The following is a 22927-nucleotide window of genomic DNA, read 5'->3' on the forward strand; positions in this document are numbered from 1 at the left end:
TATATCATGACAGTTTCACACAGCTGTATGCACCTGAAGAATATTCATTACATCTCGTTTCGGAGCGGAATGAGGTGAGGTGGAACACACATTATTTGTCACTCTCAGCCAGACGTTACTTTTACAAAACACCGTGAAGCGAAAGCAGCGTACAGCACAAAAATGTTCTTTTGTTTTTACCTGATAAAAAGAAAAAGTAAAGCAAAAGGTAATACTATTTCCATTATAAAAGCAATCAATCCTCCACAGTCAAAGTAATAACTGTCAGAAAAAAAACAGATTACTGTTTTTAACCCATAAAGCCTGAGGAAAGGCTCAACTGTTGCGTTATTTATTCTTTTATACTTTCAGCTTGTAAATCAATGCAATTCTGTTGTAAACAAAGACCATCTCCATGAGCTTTTGACAAAAAGAAAATGAAACAAAGGTAACACTTAGGAACAAGGGCAATAATTTATTGAGACATAGAAATCACATATTGATTCACTGTATGATACCCTCCTTTTACTCTGTGTGGCAGCTGAGGGGCCACCTGCCGGTTGTTTGTTACTACAAACTCCTGATGGGATTGATTTATATGGTCATCTGTGAAACCAAAATAATCCATTTCTTTAACTAGAGGACAGACTTGTCTCATGTGGCACAATTCTAACCAAAAGTAGTCCTGGATTTATTGGAACTTATTACTGATGCACTTTTCCACAGATTTAGGTCCAAAACAAGCCAAGAGCAGACAAGCTGAGTCCAGACCCTGAAGCGGCAGAGTCTGGGATAACTCTGCATCAGTGATGTTGTCTCCACAGACCTCCTTGTGTCCGTTTCTGTGCTGTTGTGGTGTATGTATGTGTTTGTGTGTGCAGCCTGCTCAGCCTGGAGCCTCAGTCTTTTTTGCTCAGCCTGCTGCGCTGCTGCTCCTGGTATTCCTTCGAGTCCTCCCAGGGACGAGGACCACGGATGTTCTTCCACTCATCCAAATTAACTTTCTGCATCTTCTGCAGAGAAAAACAACAGCACGCGACTTCAGGACACAAGTAGTTTAATGTCAAAATGAGAAGAAGAAAAAAGTATCTGCAACTGGGAAGAGTTTGTATATTCTGTATCTTTTCCTTAAAAAGACTCAACTAAAATTATCTATCTCTCATGCAGACAAAAAATTTGCATCAGGATCTTTTGTCCCCGCTATTGATCCACATAATTTAAGTCTCTTGTAGTTCCAAACTGCACACCACAAGGACATTATGATTACATTTCTACCAAAAATAAAAACATGAAAACAAATGTATATCAAAAAATGTAAGTCTTCCTCTAAGTCTTCATTTTCAAACAAAAACAAAATCCTTGGTGCAAACTGAAACTAAATAAAGTTGGGTTATTTTTTGAGACAATCCTCATTAAAACCTTGAAGTAAGCAGATAATACCAAACAATAACTGTTCCACAATAACACTGAAAACAGCATTTTGTGCCACAATGACCTTGAAAGCAGCATGTCTGCTACGGGTACCTACTTCACTGGAACATCCTGCTGTGCCTCCCATGATCCCGCACTGGGACCGTCTCCAACTGATTCAGTGATTTTGAGTTGCATTGGTTTTATTCAGGAACATACATGCTGTGTGTATATCGTCAGTGGCATAAATACATCTACAGTGGCTGAGAAAAAGGATAAAAATGAATTTCTGTATCAAGGCGCTAATTCGCCACGTGCTAAAAACCATACCATGAACTCTGTGGTGACTCATGTAAAACAACAGAGATCAGTAATTCAGGTGTACTCGACAACCCTAACCCTCATTACAGATCAGTCAAAAATCCCCTTGATTTGGGACTGAGATTTGATACTTGATACTGGATGGATCCCCAACATGAGTAATAAATGTTCTATTAATCTTTGATCCGCAGTTTTTATGGTTGTGTTTGCGGCGTGAAGATAATGTTAAAAAACACAGATAAAGTTTACAGCACATCCATTCTTGTCAAGATACGTAAACTAAGAACGTTTTAAGAAGGGCGCAGAACTGAGTTCACCCTATAAGAGCACCTTTGCTCAACATCAAAACTTTCTTGAATACACACAACACTAGTTAGATTTTTTTTCATCTACCTCGAGTCTCTCAGCCTGGCTCTCCTTACCTCATATTCCTCCTCCAACATGACCGACTGCTTCTCGGCGTTCACCTTAGCCTCCAGTGAAGGATCAAGCTGAGGGAGAGCAGAGAAGAAGTAAAGCTTTCTGGCTAACGGTGTCAAAAGAGAGAAAGGGACGATGAAGATGAAAACAGGAGTGGCAACATGTGGACGATTTTCTTGTTTGTCACTGATTTTGGTGGTAGCGATTTATGTGTGAAAAGGAATCAGGAGAAAAAAAGGTTTGTATGGTTGTAACTTCAGACTTCAGCACTGTTAGCCTTTAAGATGGCATCTACCTAACAAGTTCATGTATTGTTTCTTTCTTCCATGCACAGATGATGGCATCAGCAAGTTGTTTTCTTTAATATTGTACATCTTGGTTAGCACTGCAGACTTCTTCTCGTCAGTGTCCAAATCCAGCATTTCCAAAACAAGAGGAGAATCCAAATAAATCTGTAAATTACTTACTTGATTCTAAATCAACTGCCAAATTCAGGGCAAAAAAACCCCAAAAACTCAAAGGATTTGTTGTGACATTGTGATCCAGAGTAGCTCTCGGGACTTTGGATTCTACTTGAGTTTGCCAAGAACAAGCCTGGAATAAATACCATTCTGAATCATTACTTTTAATGAGTTAATAAAGCAACAATGCCATGACTATGTGTGAGACTGATGATTCCCACAATTCCATGTTTGACTACTGATTCGACCTACATTACCAGGGCTGATAAATGATATTAAGGATATTTTGCTGCTATCAGAGCAGGGAAATAATAGCCTCAGCAATTTGAGCGAAACACTAGTGTCGCCCAGTGGAAATATTTTACAGCTGTGCCGAATACACGTTTCGAAAAAGAGAAAAGCTGGGAAAACCAGAAGTGATAAAAGCTGAAAAATCCTCAACACAAGGGCAAAAAAAGCCTTAAAGTTCATATCTGTCTTCAGGCTAAATGAAACCAGTGAAGAGGAAATTCAAACTGGATCACACAGGACTTAATCTTAGACAGTGGTTTCAGTGACTTAAGTAAGAAAATATCTGCAGGAGCAAAATAATGTAATCAGCTGGTAATAATCCATCTAAAACCTGAAAAAGTTATTTTACTCATGCAGCATTTCACAACCACTGAAATGTATTAAGTCAAATGTGCCCCCACCCACTGAGGGGAGGAGAGTTTTAACTCCATGGGGTGCGAGAGGTTCTGTATGCTGCAGGCCTTATCAGAGGCTTGGCTGAGTTGTATGGGGGCCACTGCACAGACACAGTGCCAGGGGCACAATGCACTCCTCCAGAACCATCGTGCGTTGTCTACTGCCGCCTGACATGACCAATAATAGTAAAGATGCCATCTGGCTCCCACTCAGATGACGTCTGTCACCGTAAAATAGCACAAAGCAGCTACTTCCCCTCGCTGTCAGATCATCAGATTGTATTGGCTCCTTATAAAGCAGTCAGTCTCTTGTCATTTCACTGAATTGGCTGTCATTTAATGAATTATTATAGCATCTTCTTGAGTGTTGTAATTGAACCAACTCCCTCTCAAAGGGTTGGAGACGCCTTTAGATACTGTATGCCTGCAGTGTCTCTCTGAATAATGGATAAAGTGGATATATGATTGAAATTCATATCCGAGAAACAGACCCCCCCACACACACACAACCACCAAAAAAAAAATCATATTTTTTCATATCTATTATCTTTCCACAGCGCACACACAGACAAAGGATGCAATTTCAGTTCTAACCACTGGGGGGTGTATTCACTGACTGGCTAATGTGTTATATGGATGTTTTCGTCGAGAAGTGTGTTTGTATATTTCCGAAAAACTAACTAAAGAGATTTTTTTTTCTCCCAAAAAGCTAAATTTAGTACAAACCCTTCTTCTGATCTTCTGGGCATCATATCGGAGTTGTGTAAACTCCCGAAGGCCAAAGGAGCCACCAACTACCAGCAACTGAAACAAAACATAAGAATATCTGTGGTTAGCAACTTATTCACAAACGTTTTACGTATTCGTGTTGTGACTGTGGAAGGAGCTTGATTACGTTTACTCGAAGATTTGTCTCGTAAATTTGGATTACAACGGGTTGAGTCCCTTTTGCTGCATTAAACTGTACAGGTTGTGCCAGTTGAAAAGTTAATCAGCAGAATGTGTTATAACTTTAACGCAGTAGGTATTCACAGGTATCACTAATAAAAAGACGACTGCCTTAGATCTCTGAGATAAATAGACATGGGCATTAGAAAGAGATGGCTATCTGAATGTGTGTTACAGTCGTGTCATGTGGCGCCGTGACATCCAACAGCCTTGACAATTTGCTATGAAGTTACATGTATGTTATGTTAAGTTTATGCATTTGACAGATGCTTTTGTCCAAAGCGATTTACAGATAGGGTAAGGGGGTCTCGGCTAGGGACCCCTACTGAAGGTAGTACCTTTCATGCAGGAGATTTGAACCAAGATCTCCCACACGGAGGGTGGCAATCATACCACTACACTAACCAATCCCATGTAAATGTGACGTTACCACAAAAAGCGTGATTTGAAAAGTGATCTTTTTTTTTTTTTACCTGCAATGACTACGCGGTTCCGAAGCTGCGGTTCTTTATGATCATTTAACGAGTAAAATAACTCACTTTGACGCCTAAGAGAAGTGTTGTGAATTCATGTAACTGCTAAGTAGCTCAAGTGGAAGCTAGCACCGCTTCGTTTACGTAAACACAAAAATGTAAACGCATTAAAAGTCACTTACAAGCATGGGCACTCCATATCTGACCGTTTTGTTTTTTTGCAGGGTTTTAAAGTTAAACATGACTCCTCCCTAGCTAAAAGCTCATTTTACAGACATAAACGCCAGGCAGGTCACAGCTGGGACGCGCTTCCTGCATGGGTCCAACCTCGTAAATGCCCCGTGTAGGTGTGTGGAATCGAGTAATAGTTCCCGTACTTTTCCCACCAGTAATTTTTCTGAATTAAGTCAACACATTTTAAGATAGACACTCTGAATATGTCTATGATTAAACTAAGGCGTTTTGTGTCCATTTTTTTGCTGCTTACCATTTCACATGGCATAGAAATTCTTAAATGCTTGTTAACATAGTTGCAGCTATTCGAGATGGTTTAACATCTAACCCATACCGACGTTACATAGTGTGTAAAGACTGTATTCTTTGAGCATGTACAGTTTGACTAACACAAGTGTTCTTCCTTCGTTTGGGACTGAACTGAAGCTCCCTTATCCACCAGCTATTTGGACAAAGTATTCTTTGTCCACAACCCACCCACCCTGAATATTTGATCTTTCATTTAGCTTATTATAAGTCAATAAATAGCACATTTTATAGTTTATACGGAGTAAACTACATAATTAAAATGACAGAAATGGGGTAATTGTAAAATAATCATCATAGTACCAACACTGGACTGAATTGTTTTCCAGTCTCAAGGTGACCCATGTTAACTCAATCCGTCTAGTTCATGTTACATGGTTTAATGATAATTAATATATACTAATGCAAACTTCAAATAAGGTAAAACTGTAACAACCCACTTGTAAAATCCTGCAGCTCATTTTTGGGATTCTTTGTACATGAATTATAAGTCTCTTCAGTTGTTTAGTTTTCACTAAATTGGGTTGAAACTGGTACTCAACTTTTAAAAAAACCTAAACACAAATCTGTTCATGTAAAGTTGTTGCTTAGTAACTGATATCATCGATCAGTATCATTATAAGATAACATACGTGCTTGTAAGCTTATAAAGAACTATCTATATTTTTTCATGAAAAGAATGTGAACTAATTAGTCAACAACAAATGGAGCCATTGCATGAACAAGCAAATTCTCTGAACTATACAAACAAAGAGGCTCAATCAAGGAGAACGAAGACCTCGAAGTAAATGTTGTTTAGATACATAAAACCACTAATCTAATATTACAGCCAGTTAAAGGTACAATAAACAAATATCTTTATTTATTGTATTTGGTGACATATTACTCTATGTAATATCTTATAAAGGTTGGAATGAGTGGTTACACATTCCCCTAATAATTGAAGGAATAAATCCTCTATAATAAAAAAGGAGGGAGCTCCAACTACAAACCTTTAATTTAACTCAATTTAGTGTAAGACTTTATGTAGAAGTAAATGAATTTCAGATGTGTATTGTGTTTATACTAAACACAACACACATTTTTTGGAAAGGAAAATTAGTGTAGATGTTAGCATTTGAAAATTAGAGATTTCTACATTCGAGTAGAAAATAACCTTTATTTGAATAAAGTAAAACATTCAGCAATAAGTAAAGTTGCAAATTATCCTCATTGAGTCTTGGATGTTCAGTATAACCCAATCCAGTGAAGAACGAGTGATTGTTGAGACTTAAAAAAAAGGAATTGGCAAACAGCAAAGTTGCCATCATCTACTCCTGACACTTATATTTTGTCATGAGTAAAATTGTTTGCTGTTTGATATACTGCAAATGACATGATGAATTCTAATAACCTTGATTATTCTAAAAACCAGTACCAGAGTGCTAAACAACTTATTTAAGTCTCTACTAATGTTCTGTTACAAGTTCAACTACTATGACATTAAAAAATTAATAATTGGCATAGTTTATAAAATCATTGCAGCTGTAAGGAAGTTGACATTTAGAAAATGGAAACATGCTACATCAGATTATATCTGAACACTGCAGGTGTTCAGATGTAATCTTCTAAACTTACCACAATCTTAATCGTCAACACAGCAATGTTCTGAAGTGAAGAAAGCATCAGGGCAGATTTTCATTAGAGGGAGTCTCATACTGGTTCGATCACCAGAAAAAAATCAAACACACACACACAAAATGCTACATTCCTCAAGTCCACAACTCTTCCTGATGCCTGTTGTGACGTTTTAGTTTTAAAGCCATCACAGCCTTTTTCTGTCCCTACCTGTTTTTCCATTAAATGTGAGAATAAATTGCATTTTCTATATGGTCTCATAGAAATACCATTTCAAGTTGCTCTAGAGCTGAGTAAGCCAAATACACAGAAAGCAAGTGTAAACTTATTAAAAAACTACATAAAATACACCTTGCAGTAAACAGAATAAGAGAAGAAAGTATTGCAATCTTTTCTTTATTACAATGTTTGTCTCTTATTTCAATCAGGTGAAGAAAAAATACCTTTTTTGTTCAGTATAATAAAATATGTTAACTTTATTCATTTTCTGAAGAAAAACAATGACAACAAGAAAATAAAAATAAAAACAAACATTTTTTTGCGTGTCCCTCTTTGTAAACCTGGGGAGTTGCTGCATCGCATGGGAAGCAAACACAATGGAGACAGAGGGTGAGGGAGCGGTGACAGTTGGAGGAGATGCATGATGAGACAGAGGATACTGACAAAAAGATAAGGCCAGAAACATACAAACAAAGAGTATAGCAGGACAGGAGTGCGCTGATGGGGCAGCCGGAGGACGTGGCGGTGATCGGAGCGGGTAGGCTGGTGGTCCCCAGTCAGGACGACTGACAGAGTGTTCAGAGGTCGCTTTCTCCATACAGAGCTGTGGAGAACGACATGTAGTCGAGGGCTCCAGGGACCCCGTCAGGGCCAGTGTAAGGGGCCATGCGGGCGATGCAGTACTCGGCCTGGTCTGGAGGCAGCTCCCGGCGCAGCTCGTCGGCTAAGATGTAGTTCTACAGAGGATTAGAAAATCAGACAACAGTACAGTCTCTGCTTAGAAGCAGCAGGTGGTGAAAACACGACGCTCACCCTGTCTTGTTCATTTCAAGTTTCATTAGTTAGTAAGATGTGGGTTTTTCATCAATACAGTATCATTCTGGTCATATTTACTAGTTTTAAGAAGTAGCTTTAAAGGATGACACTGATTTTAATATTTTTGCCAGCTATAAAGTTTACGGTCTTGAATAATCAGTATTTTTTTTCTTTAGACTGTAGACTGGTGAAAGGATAAAAAAGTTAATGAATGAAACTAGCATAGAAAATAAATAGCATAAAAAAACATGTACTGCAAAACAGCCTAAAAAGGAGAAAACTTGAACAGAGGCAAATGCTGTTAAAGTTAACTCAAATTAAGTCCAGTGACTAAATTCCATGCTTGCGGTTTCTTCTGGACCACTAACTTACGAACTCGAATATTTTGTTTTTCACGTTCGCAGATAGATTTACAATAAAAGTAGACATGAACGTTGCTAATATGTTAACCTTCAGCAGGCTGGAGCAAGGTTAACAGCTACAGTTGCCGGTAATTTTAATGAAGAGCTTATGGCATGTTCATGTGGTTCCCTCTTCCTCTTATTGTGGGATTGAAAGTTTTTGTCTTTTTTTATGCTTAAATCAAGTTTATAAGCATATTTATACCACTAATATTCTAGTTTACATGGTGACCTTGATAGCCAACAGTTGCCTATTTAAATATCTAGCAGCTTGACATATTGTTATGTTTCACCTAATATTATCAAATAATCTCATATTAGCTCTGATATGTGACTCCCAGGATGCAGTATGTCTTCACTAGCTTGTCACTTCAGTGTCTGCTGTTGCTGGGTGGGTAGTGTACTGTATCTTCAGTTCTGTATAAAAATAGCTGCCTATTGGAGACTGCGAGTGAGCCAAACAGTCAAGTTGTGATCCAGAAAGCCAAAAGAATTAGCTCAACAGCTCAGCTCTCTCAGTGATGCTATGATGCAGCACTATACCTTGTCCCCTGCAAGAACTTTGAAGGAGGCCATGACCTGGTCAGCTGTGTCTGTGTCAGCCGTCTCGCGGGACATGAAGTCGATGAAGGCCTGGAAGGTGACAATGCCCATCCTGTTGGGATCCACTATGCTCATGATGCGGGAGAACTCATTATCACCCTGATGGCAACAGAGAAAACATATTAAGTTACCATAGTGACGAAACATATTTCAGCATAATAAATCAACTCAGTTAATGAATAACAGCTCATATACAAAGATAGAAAACATTCTGTCTTCTGTGTGATGTAATTACATTCTACATAATGTTTCAGGTAGTTTTCTGAATGTAGAAATTCTTCCGCATTTGTCAGTAATTCAACAGATAATTAAACATAGACATAAATCCAAAAGAGAATATATTCATCAGCTACTGTTTAAGAAAAATAAGCTTATAACCATTACCATTTCCAAGGGCATTCATTAATCACAAACAAGTTACTTTACCAGGTTGTAACCCATGGAGATAAGGCAGGTTTTGAAGTCTTCAGCATCCATGACTCCTGTTCTCTTCTACAAGGTCAACGATGGACAAACAAAAGCAGGAGTGGAAGAAAGATACAGAGAAGGGGAGGCAGGGATAGGAAGTCACGAGAAGCATGAAGGTTGAACAAGGAGGATATTTAAGCAAGAAATCCACAATATTCATGTTGTGGATATATCAAGGTGAGGGAAATCAGAAAGAAAACTCAGAGAGGGAGAGTAAAGACAGGAGCAGAAGGGGAGGGATGGATGTATAAGGGAGGAAAGTAGAAAAAAGGAAACAAAAAAGAAAAAGAAACAAGTTAAACCTCTCACCACGGGAGTGTGGCTACGATGAAGTACCTGTGCATCGTTGGCGATATCGAAGCCCAGGCTGATCAGGCAGGCCTTGAACTCTTCTGCGCCCAGAGTACCCGAGTGGTCCTGGGGTGTGGGAGGCCAGTGCCAGGCGAGGCGAGGCGTCACGGCCACAGGCCATGCAGCAACACATACAGCGGTGTCAGTGACGGTGAGGAGAAGGGGGTAGGACAGGAAGGTGGGTGAGGTGGTGTTGGGGGGTGGGATAGAGGGAGTGCACCATGCACGAGGGGCAGGGAGAGAGAGAGGGAGAGGGTCATGCACAAGAGATGGAAAACAGAGAACACAGTGCATATACATTAGGATCTGGCAGGTGAACACACGTGGCAGCTGTGCTGCCATGCTGGGCGAAGGCATTCAGAGGCGTTAATGTGGCGTGTGGCAGGCAGACTATAAGGACTTGAGGTGAGGTTATTCATATCGCCAAAGGCACATGTACTCAGCAACACAAAATGTGCACTTAGGGGCAAAAGTATCTCTTTAACTTAAGACATACTTCAGAACAAAACGCTTTAACACTTCCAAGATATGTAAACATTAATTTTAACATTTACTCATAACGTAATAAACATAAGACTTTGGTTGCAATAAAAGACTATTTCTCAGTTATCTAAATTAATTTGTGGATCTATGAAAAACTAGAAATTCCAAGAGAATGTCTTCAAATGCTTTTGAAACTTGTACATAATGAGTATATCATCAGAGAAGACAAAGAAAACCAACTACTCCATTTGACAGGTTATGGCCAGTGAATTTGACCTGGTTTTGTATTTAGAAAAATTACTTGACCAACTGTAAATGGCCAACAGTGTCAAGTATTTATTCGATTTATGAGATCATCCTTACCACAAAAAAAGGTTTTCTCACTTCTGTAATAAATAATTTTTTTTTTAAAAAACAGTCTGCTTCTTTAGCTTAAATGTCAAAGCAAAAGCTTTGAAATATGAAACAAAAGCAAGTGTAGGGAAACGTTTGGCTTCCTATGGGCTCCAATCATTGACTTCAGGCATTTATTAATGATAAAACAGATTTGGAAGAATGCATGAGGTGATATTGGAGTAAGAGAGTGAGCTAAGTAAGAACTCATCCATAATTGGTGCTGTTTCTCACATGTTTGCCCTGGGGTAAACACTAAGCTCTGAGGGAGGAGGGGGCAAAGTAAGCAGAGTTTTATAGAGGAAGCAATCAATGTTAAGCTCATTGTAAACGATCTGTTCCGTGTTTAATTTTGATTTAATGTATGATAAAAGCGGGCTGCACGGTGGTGTGGTGGTTAGCACCATCGCCTCACAGTGAGAGGGTTCCAGGTTTGACCTGGGGCCTTTCTGTGTGGAGTTTGCATGTTCTCCCCGTGTATGCGTGGGTTCTCTCCAGGTGCTCCAGCATGTTAGGTTAATTGGTGACTCTAAAATTGTCCTTAGGAGTGAGTGTCAGCGTGCATGGTTGTTTGTCTCGTTTGTCTCTGTGTGGCCCTGTGATGGACTGGCAACCTGTCCAGGGTGTACCCTGCCTCTTGCCCGATGACTGCTGGGATAGGCTCCCCGCAACCCGACCAATGGATTAAGCGGGTATAGAAAATGGATGGATGGGTATGATAAAAGCATTTAACAGAGCTTGGTGATTTCCCTGAAAGCATCTGAGCCTTTTTAAGGTCTCTGCCCCCAGACACACTCCACACACAAGCTGAACTTTCTACACACTAAAAGTTTTCAACTCAAAGCATCTTTAAAGGGCTGCTACTGGTCAAACCTCAAGTAATATTTCAGGACCGGTCTCAAACCCACAACTCATAATCTCTCACCTCGACTTCTTTTCTTTGCCGGTGCAGTCTAAATATGCAAAAGAAAAAATGTGTGATCGAATATGAGACACATTGTTGCACAAAATTGAAGTAGAACAGTTTGACATTTTGGGAAACACATTTATTTGTTTTATTTGCTTAAGTGTCACGTGTTTCAGATGAAAATTAAGTTTATCGGTGATTAAACTGGCTTAGTAAACTACACAATCAAAGCTCACGAGTAAACAAGGATGTCCCTACATTTATTTTTATTTTTCAGGCTAACAACATACACGCAGAACAGCCTGGAATGAGCAAGGCTTCAAACACTTTTGTTAAATTCCGAAATTTTATGTTATTTATTCAGATGATACAAAAATCTAGATTAGCAATTATTTTCCTGGTGACTTATAGATGCCCCAAACCATCTTTTCTTACACCTAACAAACAGGGACTATTTTGATTAAATCTAACTAAATGGGAATTATAAACAAAAGTAAAAGTAGCCATTAAGAGGGCAACAGAACAACAGCCCCACAGAAGAACTGGATTTGCATCTCTTAATTAAAACCTGAGGAATGGTTAAATTAATTCAATGTCTGTGTGTGTGTGAACTAAAACATATTCTGCCCACATACACACAGTCCTATATATATAAACTTTTGGATCAACTCTGCCAGAGTATCACTGCATGGACATGTTTTTCTGTGTACAATATAATAAAGAAGTGTTGATAACGCCGATCCACCTGTAAAGTCTCTTCAAAACAAACATCTATGTTGTTCGGCTCCTGATCTCGTTAGTCTGGTTGTTCTGAAAGTATATTGATCCGGGTGGTTCAAATATTTGAGACGTCATACAGGCTGAAACCGCAGTTAAGCCATTTCTGTGATTCCACCGTGTAATGCAGAATTAATGAGGTGGAGGTCATTTATGCAATTTGTGCAGCCACGTGCCGGAGAAACACAATTCTCCAACTGAAATTTCAGATAAATGGTGCTCATTCACATATGTATACTTAAGTTTTGTTTATTTTAATTTGTAAAAAGTACAGGCTGTAATTCGGACCACATATAGTGACATTGATATTCTTCAACTCCCCGCTGCAATGCTTTTATTTTATGTAAAGCATTTTGAATTGTTTTGTACATGAAATGTGCTATACAAATAAATTTGGCTTTGACTGGGATTAACTAGAGAAGATAAACCCCAATATATGAAGTGCATCTTGGCACCATCTGTGTTGTTTTGTTATTGTCTTAAATGATCTGACAAACATGTGAGTGTACCCTCACATTTAACAGTAGTTACTAATTAATACAGAGTTATATTGATATCATCAGTATCACCTGACTATACAAGAAAATGAATAAACGTGTTTCTCAAATGTCAAACTATTCATTTCACAACAGTTTTGTTCCTGTTGCGTGTCCGTTCCCCACAAGCCAAATTCAGACAGCAGCCAGTGAACGAGCAGTGTGTCTTCAAGCCCTCCGTGTGCCTGTAACTTTGTGTCTGCACAGTGATTCAGTACTGACCCTGTCGAAGTGGTTGAAGGAAGCTCGGAACTCATTCAACTGGTCCTGGCTGATGCCCTTGGCATCTCGGGTCAAGATCTGGTTCTCAATTTCATTGATAGTGCGAGCGATCGTGGTGAGTAGCTGCTCCCAGCCCACACGGATGTGCTGCAGGAGAGAGAAACACGAAGGCTTTTAGAGGAGACGGAAAGAGGCTCAGAGGCCGGGATTTTGTAGTTGAGTTAGAAATGATCGTTGTAAATGATTTGTAGTTTATTTTATCCTATTTATCCACTCAAGACAAGGTAGATATATCTGACGGGGCCTGTAAAATGCATTCATTACAGATAAACTGCTCATCATAATTATTTTAAAGCTTTGATTACATAGTCTGGCAACTAGATGTTCTTTCACTTTACAATTGACACTTAATTCCCTTCACTATGAGCAGGAAAATAGTAAAAAATGACAACCACACATTAACATCAATTCTCACTCACTGCCTATCATTCAGTCATGTATAAACACATTCTCAACTCTATAGTTTCTTCTCCACTGCAGTTTTTCTTCACCTTAGCTTTCCACTGAAGACTTAAAGTGTAGGAGTTAAAGTATAAAGCTGGGGATGTTCTATAATTTGATCCGCAAATCCAACAAAAAGTCCAAAACTAACAATATGACCTCTCAACAGTATTCTGCACTTATATTCAAGCCCATTTGTTCCCAATGAAGACATAAAACTTAAAATATTTTCAAAAATATCTACTAAATAATTATGCTGCTTATCAGTGGGTTTTAATTTCCCAGCATTTGGCTGACAAACCACAGAGTTAATTTTGTACATGAGAATCTGGATGGATAAACTGTGACATCAGAGGACTTTAGCTTTGAGTTCTTGAACATTTTCAGGCGGCTGTGTACACATACTATAACCCATTGTTTTGTATTATGTGGTAAACCACAAAGCTTTGAAACCAAGGCACCGCACAACAAAGCAGGAGTACCTGCAGGACCCAGCTCTGTCAGACAGACATGTCCAACAGACAGAAGATTATTTCAGTGGAAAGTGACAAAAAGAACATTCATTTGGTGCTTCTTTGAACAGAGCCGAAACCTCAGCAGATGTCCTGTCATATTTACCTCCATGGTGTAGTTGGTGTGTTTGTTGTCAAAGATGAGGGCTTCCTGAATGAGCTGGTGGTCTCCCTCCAGCTGGTCGATCTTTGGCTTGTAATTGACTATGCTTTTCTCGTACTGGCGCAAGTGTGTCAGTTGGTCCTCCAGCGTGCCATGCATCTCGATTGAGATGCGGCCGATTTCCTGCAAAGACACACGGAGGACAAATTTCTTTGTTTAACTCACTAAGAGAATTATTACTGCTACTGTTCTTATCTAGTCTCTTTTGAATACATGTGTACATAAAACAAAATACCATCAAGATCAAACTGACTGCACAGAAACAACATGAAAATATTTTTGCATACATTTAATTTCTATGTTATCAAATGCTATATGACATTATTTTCTCGTCACAGAGGAAAATAATTAAAACAATGCAACACTGAAATGTGAAAGCTTTACTATTTTAGATTTCAAACTTTTGAATGCAAAAGACTTCAGCAAGAAAAGACTAAAGTCTCACTCGCAACCATACGAGCCTCATTCTGAACCTGAAACACGGTCATTTTTACTGCTGGATCCGCTCACACTGACCTCCATTTTGGTCTGGATCCATGGGCCGATGACATTGGCCTGGTTGGCAAACTGTCTACGCAGACGCTCGTTGTTCTGCTGCCGGGCATGTTCTTCAATCAGAGCCTGGTCACGCTGAGGCACCAGCTGCCTGACCTACAGCAGGCAGGCGAAAGATGGAAAACCACGTGTTCAGCAAAAAAAAAGAAGAAGAAGGAAGAAAAAACAGACATAATTTAGTGTTCCTATTTTTCCCCACAATCCCGATGATCTCATATCTTTTCAAACTGCCACCCCAAGGTCTGTCTTATTAAATAAAGCTGGATTACTATAATGCAACAAACTTCTTTTGAAGACTTCTCAGCATGGCACATGTAATCAAGAAACATTCACTGTATCAGCAGAAATCTTTCATGAAAACCTTTCATGTAAACATAATACAGACCTTTGAAATAATAATATTCACTGTAATTCAGCCAATGAAATGTGCGAATGTTTTGCTATGACAGTCGATTTCTCACACAGAACCAAATAGCTCCTAAATACTAAACACAAAACTAAAACCTTAGAGATTTATAAAGAAATTTGTGCAAATATCAAATCAATCAGACAGAAAGAATTACAAGAACTATGCAATAGTACTTAGAGCACAAAACTTCAAAAATTAATATGTGAAATAAGTATTTTGAGTAGAGTTTCGGGAACCTTTCTTACGTGAACACGGGTTAGTTTCCATGGCATGACCCTGGAAGCTGTTTGCCTTTGTCTTTTTTTTTTTATCTTAAAACCTCTGAATTATTAAGGAAAAAGGTTTGTGTCCAACAAAATACACATCTCTATTTTCAATGCTGCATTATATTGAAATATTAAAAGCACTAAAAATCTTTGTGTCACAAAAGAAAGCTTTTCCTGCCCTGCTGTGACGCTTATTACCAACTCTTCGTCTGTGCGCCATCCAAGGGATTAAATAATTTATCCATGTTATCACATCCAAAATTTATATCTTATTTTCATTTTCATCAAATTTTTGGTTTGAGGTCTAATTGTCACAAAAGGTCACAAAAGGTTACTGAAAGACTAAATAGAGAATAGAGTTTTGATCATATTACCTTGTCCCATTTGGCATTAATCTCCTGTGGGTTGATGGTGGTGTAGGGGTTGGTGCCAGCCATATTCACATGATAGGTCTGCACAATTTTGGCAATCTCATTGTGAATCCCCAGGATGGCCTGCCGCTCTTTGTCGGCTTCTGGCAGTGTGGCTTTGAACTGCTCGTGGGCTGTGCTCAGTCCCTGAGATGAAGGGCAAATACAAAACGTAAACCACAAGAAAAGTATTTGTTTTTATTAATTAATTTTTGTATGTTTTCCATTAAATAGTATTGACTTTCTTCTACTTCATGAATCTTAAATAGATCGTTATTTTTGAAGTTGTCACACCTTCCACAGATACTACTGTATACAGCAATGCTACTGTGCAAATATAATCAAATGTCTCTGTACTTTGTTATATGTTAGTTAAGGATATTCTAAATAAATAGAGAGCAGACAGTATGTGGACTGCACAGTCTATTTATCCATGTTAGGTAAAATTTCAGACTGTAGGGAATAGAAACACTCAGTTCAAATGGAACTGTGTACTGTGTGGGGGAGAACTGAGAAATCCCTTTACACAACAGCAAAATAAGCCTGTTGAATTGTTGACTGTAAGCTTTCGGTGTGAAATTTACTACAGCAGTAGTAACAGATATATCAGCAAGTTGGGTGACCAGCGTAATGCATGGAGAGAATGTGACATTGAAATAGACAGATTTATTAAGGGAATTTTCTAAGCTGATGCTCCTTGAGCATGGTAGCAGGGAGTAGGGAGTACTGTTGATGTACACTGTGGAATGGAACGCAGCTTACGTTTTATAGCCCATGACAAACATGCATTAATCTAATTAGTTATCAGTTTGTTGCTTTGTTTTATAGAGAGTTAGGTAATAAGACTAATGCCACTGTAAAATCTGTCCACAGATTATCAGGCTATCCAGCAGCCATTAAAAAAACATCAACCTTCCAGTGCTTTTAAATCACCATGTGGTCTCTCCAAATACAAAAATGACAATGTAAGGATTTGAGGAAGGTTATTCCTAAACAGTAACTAAAGTTTAAGTTTAAATTTGCACAGTGGACCTTTTTGCATAGCAAACAATCTCACTGTAAAGCACTTAATCATATTAAACTGGCTCAGTTCCCTTTCGCTTACCGTAAACAATGAGAACTTACTACTGTGGACAACAACAGGACCCCTCTACAGTTAAATGTAGACAGTTACAATTAGACACTGTGTATTATCTGCTCTGACATGTCAAAGAGTCTTTTGTGAAAAAGTTCTGTTGTTCAGATTAAACAAACAACACATTATGTTGCAAAGCCAGAGTGACTGTTTCCTCTAGTCTTTAGGATTGGTTAACCTGACTGACAAGCCTCACATTTTCTGAATAAAAGTGTAATGATCACTGAGAACGAAAATAAAAATAAAAATAAAGCCTCTGTTTTTTTCTCCTTTTCAGCCTTCCATGTTTACCTGAATTTCTTCGATGGTGTGGACGATAAAGGTGTCCTGCAGGTCCTCCATGGCGCCCTCCATCCAGTTGTTGAATGGTGCCGCTCTTTTGGCAAACTCAAGGTAAAGTTGATCAATAGTTTCAAGCAGCTTCTCAGTTCTCTGTTGAGCATTAAAAATGCACACAATCCTTTTACAGATGGTAAAGTTCAAGAATTCACAGAGGCTTTATTTAATTCCTGATCATTCATAATGTGGCAAACTATAGGTGGGTTTGAAGGTTATGTTTTCACAAATAAAAACTCCAAACTTTAAAGGATTTTCAAGGCCAGTAGGAACTCTGAAATAACACGGTCCCTTCACAGCCTCTAGCTGTGAGGTAAGCCACTTTCAACTCCACATGTAAAACTATTTTTCCTCTCAGTCAAAGAAAGACTAGAGGGAATTTTAAAACAGAAGTCACAAAGTGAGATTTAAGACATCTGACTCTTTAAAAACTTTTCTAGTTTCTGCTCCCCTAGGGTTGTCCCAGAATCTCTTTTGTCCCATGTCACCTGCAATGCCTCACTGCGTTTCTGGGTCAGAGCTCCCAGTGTGTCCCATTGATCGCAGATCCGCTGACAGCGAGCATTAACACTCGGGGAGTCATAGTAATCCAGCTCACTGGAGCACAAAACAGATAAGAGCACAAGAGATTCATTATCATTACGTCTGTTTGCATCAGTGCAGTTTTTATTCATATTCTTAGGTAGTCATTTGCTATCTTCCTAGATTTTGTTTCTCAGCTCTTACTTTAACTCCTGCGCAATGGCTGCAATCTGCTCCACACGGTCCTGGTGTGCCGCCAGGTCACTCTCAAAGGCCTCGTGTTTCTTCAGCAGGGCCTTGATCTCTGACAGAGAGGCCGTCTCGTAATCACGTTTCTGCAGCATGTGCTCTTTACCTGCAGGGGGCGACACAGAAAACATACCAGAAAAGAAAGTAACACATGATCAAAACTGCAATTTATCATCATGTAGACTGGTGTAGAAAAATAGCAATAATTCATCTTTAAAAAGCCAACATCCAGAAACACTTATGTATTGTTTATACTAAACAGAGGAGCAATTCGGATCTTTACATTAAGACTGTGAACATTTTGAAGCATCTGAGTATCTGTCAAAAATTCTGTACCTTCGGTCCAGGCTTCATGGATGGCAGCTTTCTGGCGGAATTTCTCAGCCAGGTGGTCGAGTCTTTCCAGCCTGCGTATCTCATTGAGGAGCCACTCTTCATAGCCCTTCTCAGCTCCCTCTAGATTTCCCCATGCATTGTTAATGTCCTGTACAATGCCAAGGAGAATACTTAAGGGTTTGTTTTTGCCAAACACATGCCTAAATGAAGAGGGACTAAAAAGATGTTTATTTTTTGTAGCCACAGCCTACTTTTTAACGTCTGTTATGTAAGAAAAACTAATTAAAAAGCAACCTGTTTGGTTTTTTTCCATAAATACAGGTGGATGACACACCTGCTAGGGCTGCCACACACACTTTAACAAGTATTCTCTGGCACATCTTCAGAAGCATAACTGAGCTTTTAGCAGCAAAGTGCATACATTCAACCAGTGGTAAATAGAACACAGTAACGTTAGCATAAGTCCAGGATTTCTGGATTGCTGCATTCAGCATAACTTGAATATGGAAAAATTCTATTCATTCTTTGAGATGACAGAAACAGAAATATGCCTCATTGGCTGTAGTGAATATGTTAATATTCAAAGTTTTTTGTAAATTACACCATCAGAGCACTAAACGTCAAACAGGTTTTGTAGATGTACTGCACTTACATGGTTTGTGCAAAACTATGCATCTCTTTGACAACAGTTAACCAACAAGGATTCAAAAGTTGGATCTCACACTTTCCTTTAAGAATTTAGTTTCAATGTGGGTGAATTATACTTTCACAAACTACTATAACGTACCGAGACCATCTTTCCCTCTGAGGGCATGAAAGCGGGCCTGTTGCTGAGCCTCAGTTTGGTCTGCAGGGTGTTGAAATTGATCTCCAGCTGGCACTTCTCCTGCACTTTGGGCGGCTTGTGGAGACGGCGGTAATCTCTGAAGTCCTCAAGCTTCTGCTGCATGGCCTGCATGGTGTTCTCAGGCATTCGATTCTCTAGCCAAGGGATGGTGCGACGGATCCACTCCAACAGCTGAAGTGTTGGTGGTGTTTGGGCAAGTGTGTGTGTGTGTGTGTGTGTGTGTGTGAGTGGGAGTGCACACGTGGTATAGGATGAGAGTGAGAGTGCAGAGATGGAGGAAAAACAAATTAATGGAAATTAAGAGGCAAGGAAAAGCAAAGGACAAAAATGGAGAATTATGGAAGTCAGAAAGGAATGAAATGCAGTGGAGTATGTAAATGATGAGGAAAAAGAGAATAAAAGTTGTGATAATTGGTTAGTTTATGAGGTTTTTACCAATTTCTTTGAAGCCACAGTAAAATTTCTGTCTTATTTGGGTTTTTGCATTTCTATATCGCACATTTCCGAATTTGCCTGTAAAAGGAAACCCATTCTAGTACAAAGCAGCCGAAGTCTTTCACTGAAATTTACATTTAGCCTTCGTAAAAATCAAGCTTGCAATAATCTTGCCTCTTGTCAAATCCAAGCGTGCAAGTGTCATTAAAACAAAGAAGAATGCACCACAAAGAAGTCTTAAAGAACACATGATTTTAATAAACTGTTAACCTTGAAAAATCTAATGATAATTCAAAGGAAGAGTTTCAAGTACTGACTGGCTGTTCAGCTGAAAATCTTATGTTGTCGAAGATGCTCGAACATGCAAGATGTAGAACTAATATACAAAATAAAAATGGCCAAAATACTGTTGTGATGTGATTAAAATCACTTCTGTATGACTCAAAGCAGCACTGTCTGCCTGCCTGTTTATCTTGATGCGCCTTGCTTTCCCCCTGAATTGAGCACAAACACCCCCGGGGGATGGGAGGCAGGAGGAATAGCTCAAAAGGAGCGAGATGGAGAAAGGGTTGGTAGAAAGAAGTGCAGGGCAATTATAGGAAAAAGTGGGGTGTGCTCACGTCACTAGCCAGCTTCTCATAGTCCTCCATCAGCTGCTCATTCTCTTGGTTGACAGCCAACACCTTGCAGATCCTGTTAGCCGCTGTCTCTGCCTGGATGATGAGGGCGAAGGGAGAAAAAGGGTGAGGCGCAGAGCTGAGAGAGCGCACATTTTAAGCCTTGGTGTTGTCCTGCCATCTATAATGTCCAATACAGCTATCTAGTGATTGTTCTGCAAAGTTGAGGAGATATATTTGAACTCTTTCTGCCATTTGACTGCAACCATCCATCCATCCCGCCTACAGAGGCGCTCAGATTTCCCAAATGAGTAATTTTTGGGAATGAAGCAATAGATCAACAACAATGCTGCAAAACAAAATCAGGACAGCTACTATATGACGTTAATGCTGTAATAATGTCAGTGTTTCTGTGTTGTATTGACAAATACAGCAAAAAGGCCCTTGCACTGCTGATCAAAGGTTTGCTTCCCGCAGGATGGACTAACAAGGACGCATTAAATTGTAGGTCAAGTTGCTGTAAGGTGTAGGGGCACTTTCACTCTGCAGGACTGTCTAATTATAGAACCGAAGGACATTTTTCATCTCTACCTACATTCAGAAAGCCTCAACAGGGGAACTGAGAAGTGAGATTTAAGACCTTGTCTGTGACTCACTTCCTTTAAATGGCCTCTAAATCTTTATCATTGTGCTGCTAATGTACAAGTCTAGCAGAATTTGCCATATGTGTTCGTGTTACCTTTTGTGTTGAAGATGAAAATGTGGTCAATTATGTTTATTGCGAAGAGAAAAAACATTTCACAGTAAAAATACAGACAAAGATTTAAGCAACATGCATAAAGTTTGGAAAATGTGCAGCAGATTTTAAGATGAGAATTGAAACAATCAGTCAGGTCTAAACTTTCAACCAGCACTTGAGACAACTGTCTCATGAAAGAAAAGAAATTAGCAGTTATAAACGGTGGTATAACATCCACAAGAGTCCTTTCACAGAGACACAGTGAGCTAAACTTGAAATTCCCTCTTATTTTGTTTCAAAGCTCAGAGACTGGCATCCCACAAGAAGGACTGCTCCCAGCTTCCTTTGTGAAAAGATCACATAGGAAACTTGGCTCGGTCGGAGACGTGCTCGGGGGGCTCCACCAGCAGCAGTCGAGCTGCCTTAAAAGGAGAGCCAGGATGTGCAGGTCGTGCTTCTGTGAGCAAATGTTTGTGCACTGGGCCGTTTACCGAGTGCCCCGACAGCCAGGACCTACCTCCCGAATTACTCTGCTCTGACATCAGAGTTAGAAGCCAGGGGACACTGGAGAGAATGAATATCAAAGCTAAAAACCTAACCATTAATCCATAATGCTCATGTGGGCACAGTGCCAGTTTCTGTTTCTCATGCATTATCGTTATGTTTGAATCACAAATACCTGGAGATCATAGATTAGATAGCAACTCTTACACAACCTTTGGATCTGTTTCCAGAGCTAAAACGTAATCTGACACATCTCCACTCCTGGTTTATACAACACAGGGATACATAAACCATAACTTTAATATCTACTAGGTGTGGGGTTTATAAAAAATCCTGGGGTAACTTTAACAAGCATTCTATGATTCTGTTGAACTCACTATCACAGAGCCTGTTTGCACCTTTCTGTTCACCTGGGGAATATTCCCTAATATTAAACTCTGTTGTTCTTTCCAGTACTTCTAGAGAAAACCATCTCTTTAGCTACTAAATACATATCTGGTGCTGTGTAGGTAGTTTGAGGAGTGTCTAACCTAGCTTTTTCACTGAGAAAAACTGCCTGTGCAGCAAAATATTACATTATGAAAGTAGTGAGAATAACAGGAAACAGTAAAAAAGTGGGCTGAGTGAGAGACACTAAAGTGACGCAACTCCTGTAATACTTTCCTGTGAATTAGTCACTATAGAATCTTTTTTTTCCACAAATAAGAGGTTAAGTGATCCAATGTTGATATAAAAATATAATTTATTAACTTGTGATTGGTACTTTATAGTGTTACTTTGTTACAGTGCAAAGTACCGTGATGGTGGAGAACCAACTGATTAAACATAAAGAATAAATAAAAAAGTTGATAACTTTTAATCATGCAATACAAAACAGAAATATTTCAAGACATTTTGAGTTAAAACGTGACTGCAGGCCTAAAAAAAACTGTGATTAAATTTGAGCTTTACTTTGTAAAAATCAATGTGAGGACCTCTAAGTATAGACCCATCCCGCAAGGAGTGATGATGTTTATGGTTAACTCTGTCCCCTAAGGGTGCAATCTAAAGTGTTAGACAGGGGTGGAGTAACTTCTTCCATCCCCTGCTTTGATGTGAAATCTATGCCAGTGCTGTAAATGTGTGCGCTAGCAAGCAGCTGGAGCTCTCAGGAGAACCACCAGCTCCATTAAGAACTGGATCCTAATAAAGATTTTAAGTATAGGATAGTTAGCAGATATCCTGCGTGTGTGATAAGTCTTTTATTGTTTTATGCAGAGATCTCCAGTGGATTTGACATGTCTTTGGAATGATGTATTGCACTAAGAGTGTCGGGAAATCTTTCTAGTGGAGGATAAAGGGTCGTGCATTGTATTCATTA

The 22927-nt window shown here is 39.2% G+C and overlaps 2 protein-coding genes across 7 annotated transcripts in view; both read right to left on the minus strand.

The window, feature by feature from the left end:
• Nucleotides 1-434: 434 nt before the first annotated feature.
• On the minus strand, nt 435-5022 carry cox16 (cytochrome c oxidase assembly factor COX16). 3 transcript variants are annotated; one of them, XM_072366097.1, is made up of 4 exons: nt 4881-5022; nt 4004-4081; nt 2133-2201; nt 435-992 (listed from the first exon to the last, which is right to left on the minus strand). In XM_072366097.1, the coding sequence occupies exons 1-4, from the start codon at nt 4938-4940 to the stop codon at nt 879-881; spliced, it is 321 nt and encodes a 106-aa protein (XP_072222198.1). In that variant the 5' UTR covers nt 4941-5022; the 3' UTR covers nt 435-878. The 3 variants fall into 3 exon arrangements, with proteins under 3 accessions (XP_072222198.1, XP_072222197.1, XP_072222199.1); XM_072366096.1 differs by having other exon boundaries at nt 435-1018; XM_072366098.1 differs by lacking the exon at nt 4004-4081.
• A 1355-nt stretch (nt 5023-6377) lies between these two features.
• The window catches only part of actn1 (actinin, alpha 1), a 57190-nt gene continuing 40640 nt past the window's right edge, over nt 6378-22927 (minus strand). For 2 of the 4 annotated variants that reach the window (XM_072366161.1, XM_072366159.1), the window contains exons 9-21: nt 20328-20420; nt 19213-19443; nt 18426-18573; nt 18045-18195; nt 17807-17915; nt 17274-17414; nt 15812-15994; nt 14724-14858; nt 14151-14330; nt 13032-13178; nt 9321-9386; nt 8835-8993; nt 6378-7811 (exon numbers count right to left, since the gene is read on the minus strand). In XM_072366161.1, coding sequence (XP_072222262.1) covers nt 7653-7811; nt 8835-8993; nt 9321-9386; nt 13032-13178; nt 14151-14330; nt 14724-14858; nt 15812-15994; nt 17274-17414; nt 17807-17915; nt 18045-18195; nt 18426-18573; nt 19213-19443; nt 20328-20420 — 1902 coding nt within the window. In that variant the 3' untranslated portion in view covers nt 6378-7652. Of the gene's footprint in view, nt 7812-8834; nt 8994-9320; nt 9387-9698; nt 9780-13031; nt 13179-14150; nt 14331-14723; nt 14859-15811; nt 15995-17273; nt 17415-17806; nt 17916-18044; nt 18196-18425; nt 18574-19212; nt 19444-20327; nt 20421-22927 lie in introns of all 4 variants that reach the window. The other 2 variants (XM_072366160.1, XM_072366158.1) reach the window with 2 other exon arrangements.

The sequence above is a fragment of the Leuresthes tenuis genome, unplaced genomic scaffold, assembly GCF_036924035.1.
Source record: "Leuresthes tenuis unplaced genomic scaffold, fLeuTen1.0.hap1 SCAF_15, whole genome shotgun sequence".
NCBI lineage: Eukaryota > Metazoa > Chordata > Actinopteri > Atheriniformes > Atherinopsidae > Leuresthes > Leuresthes tenuis.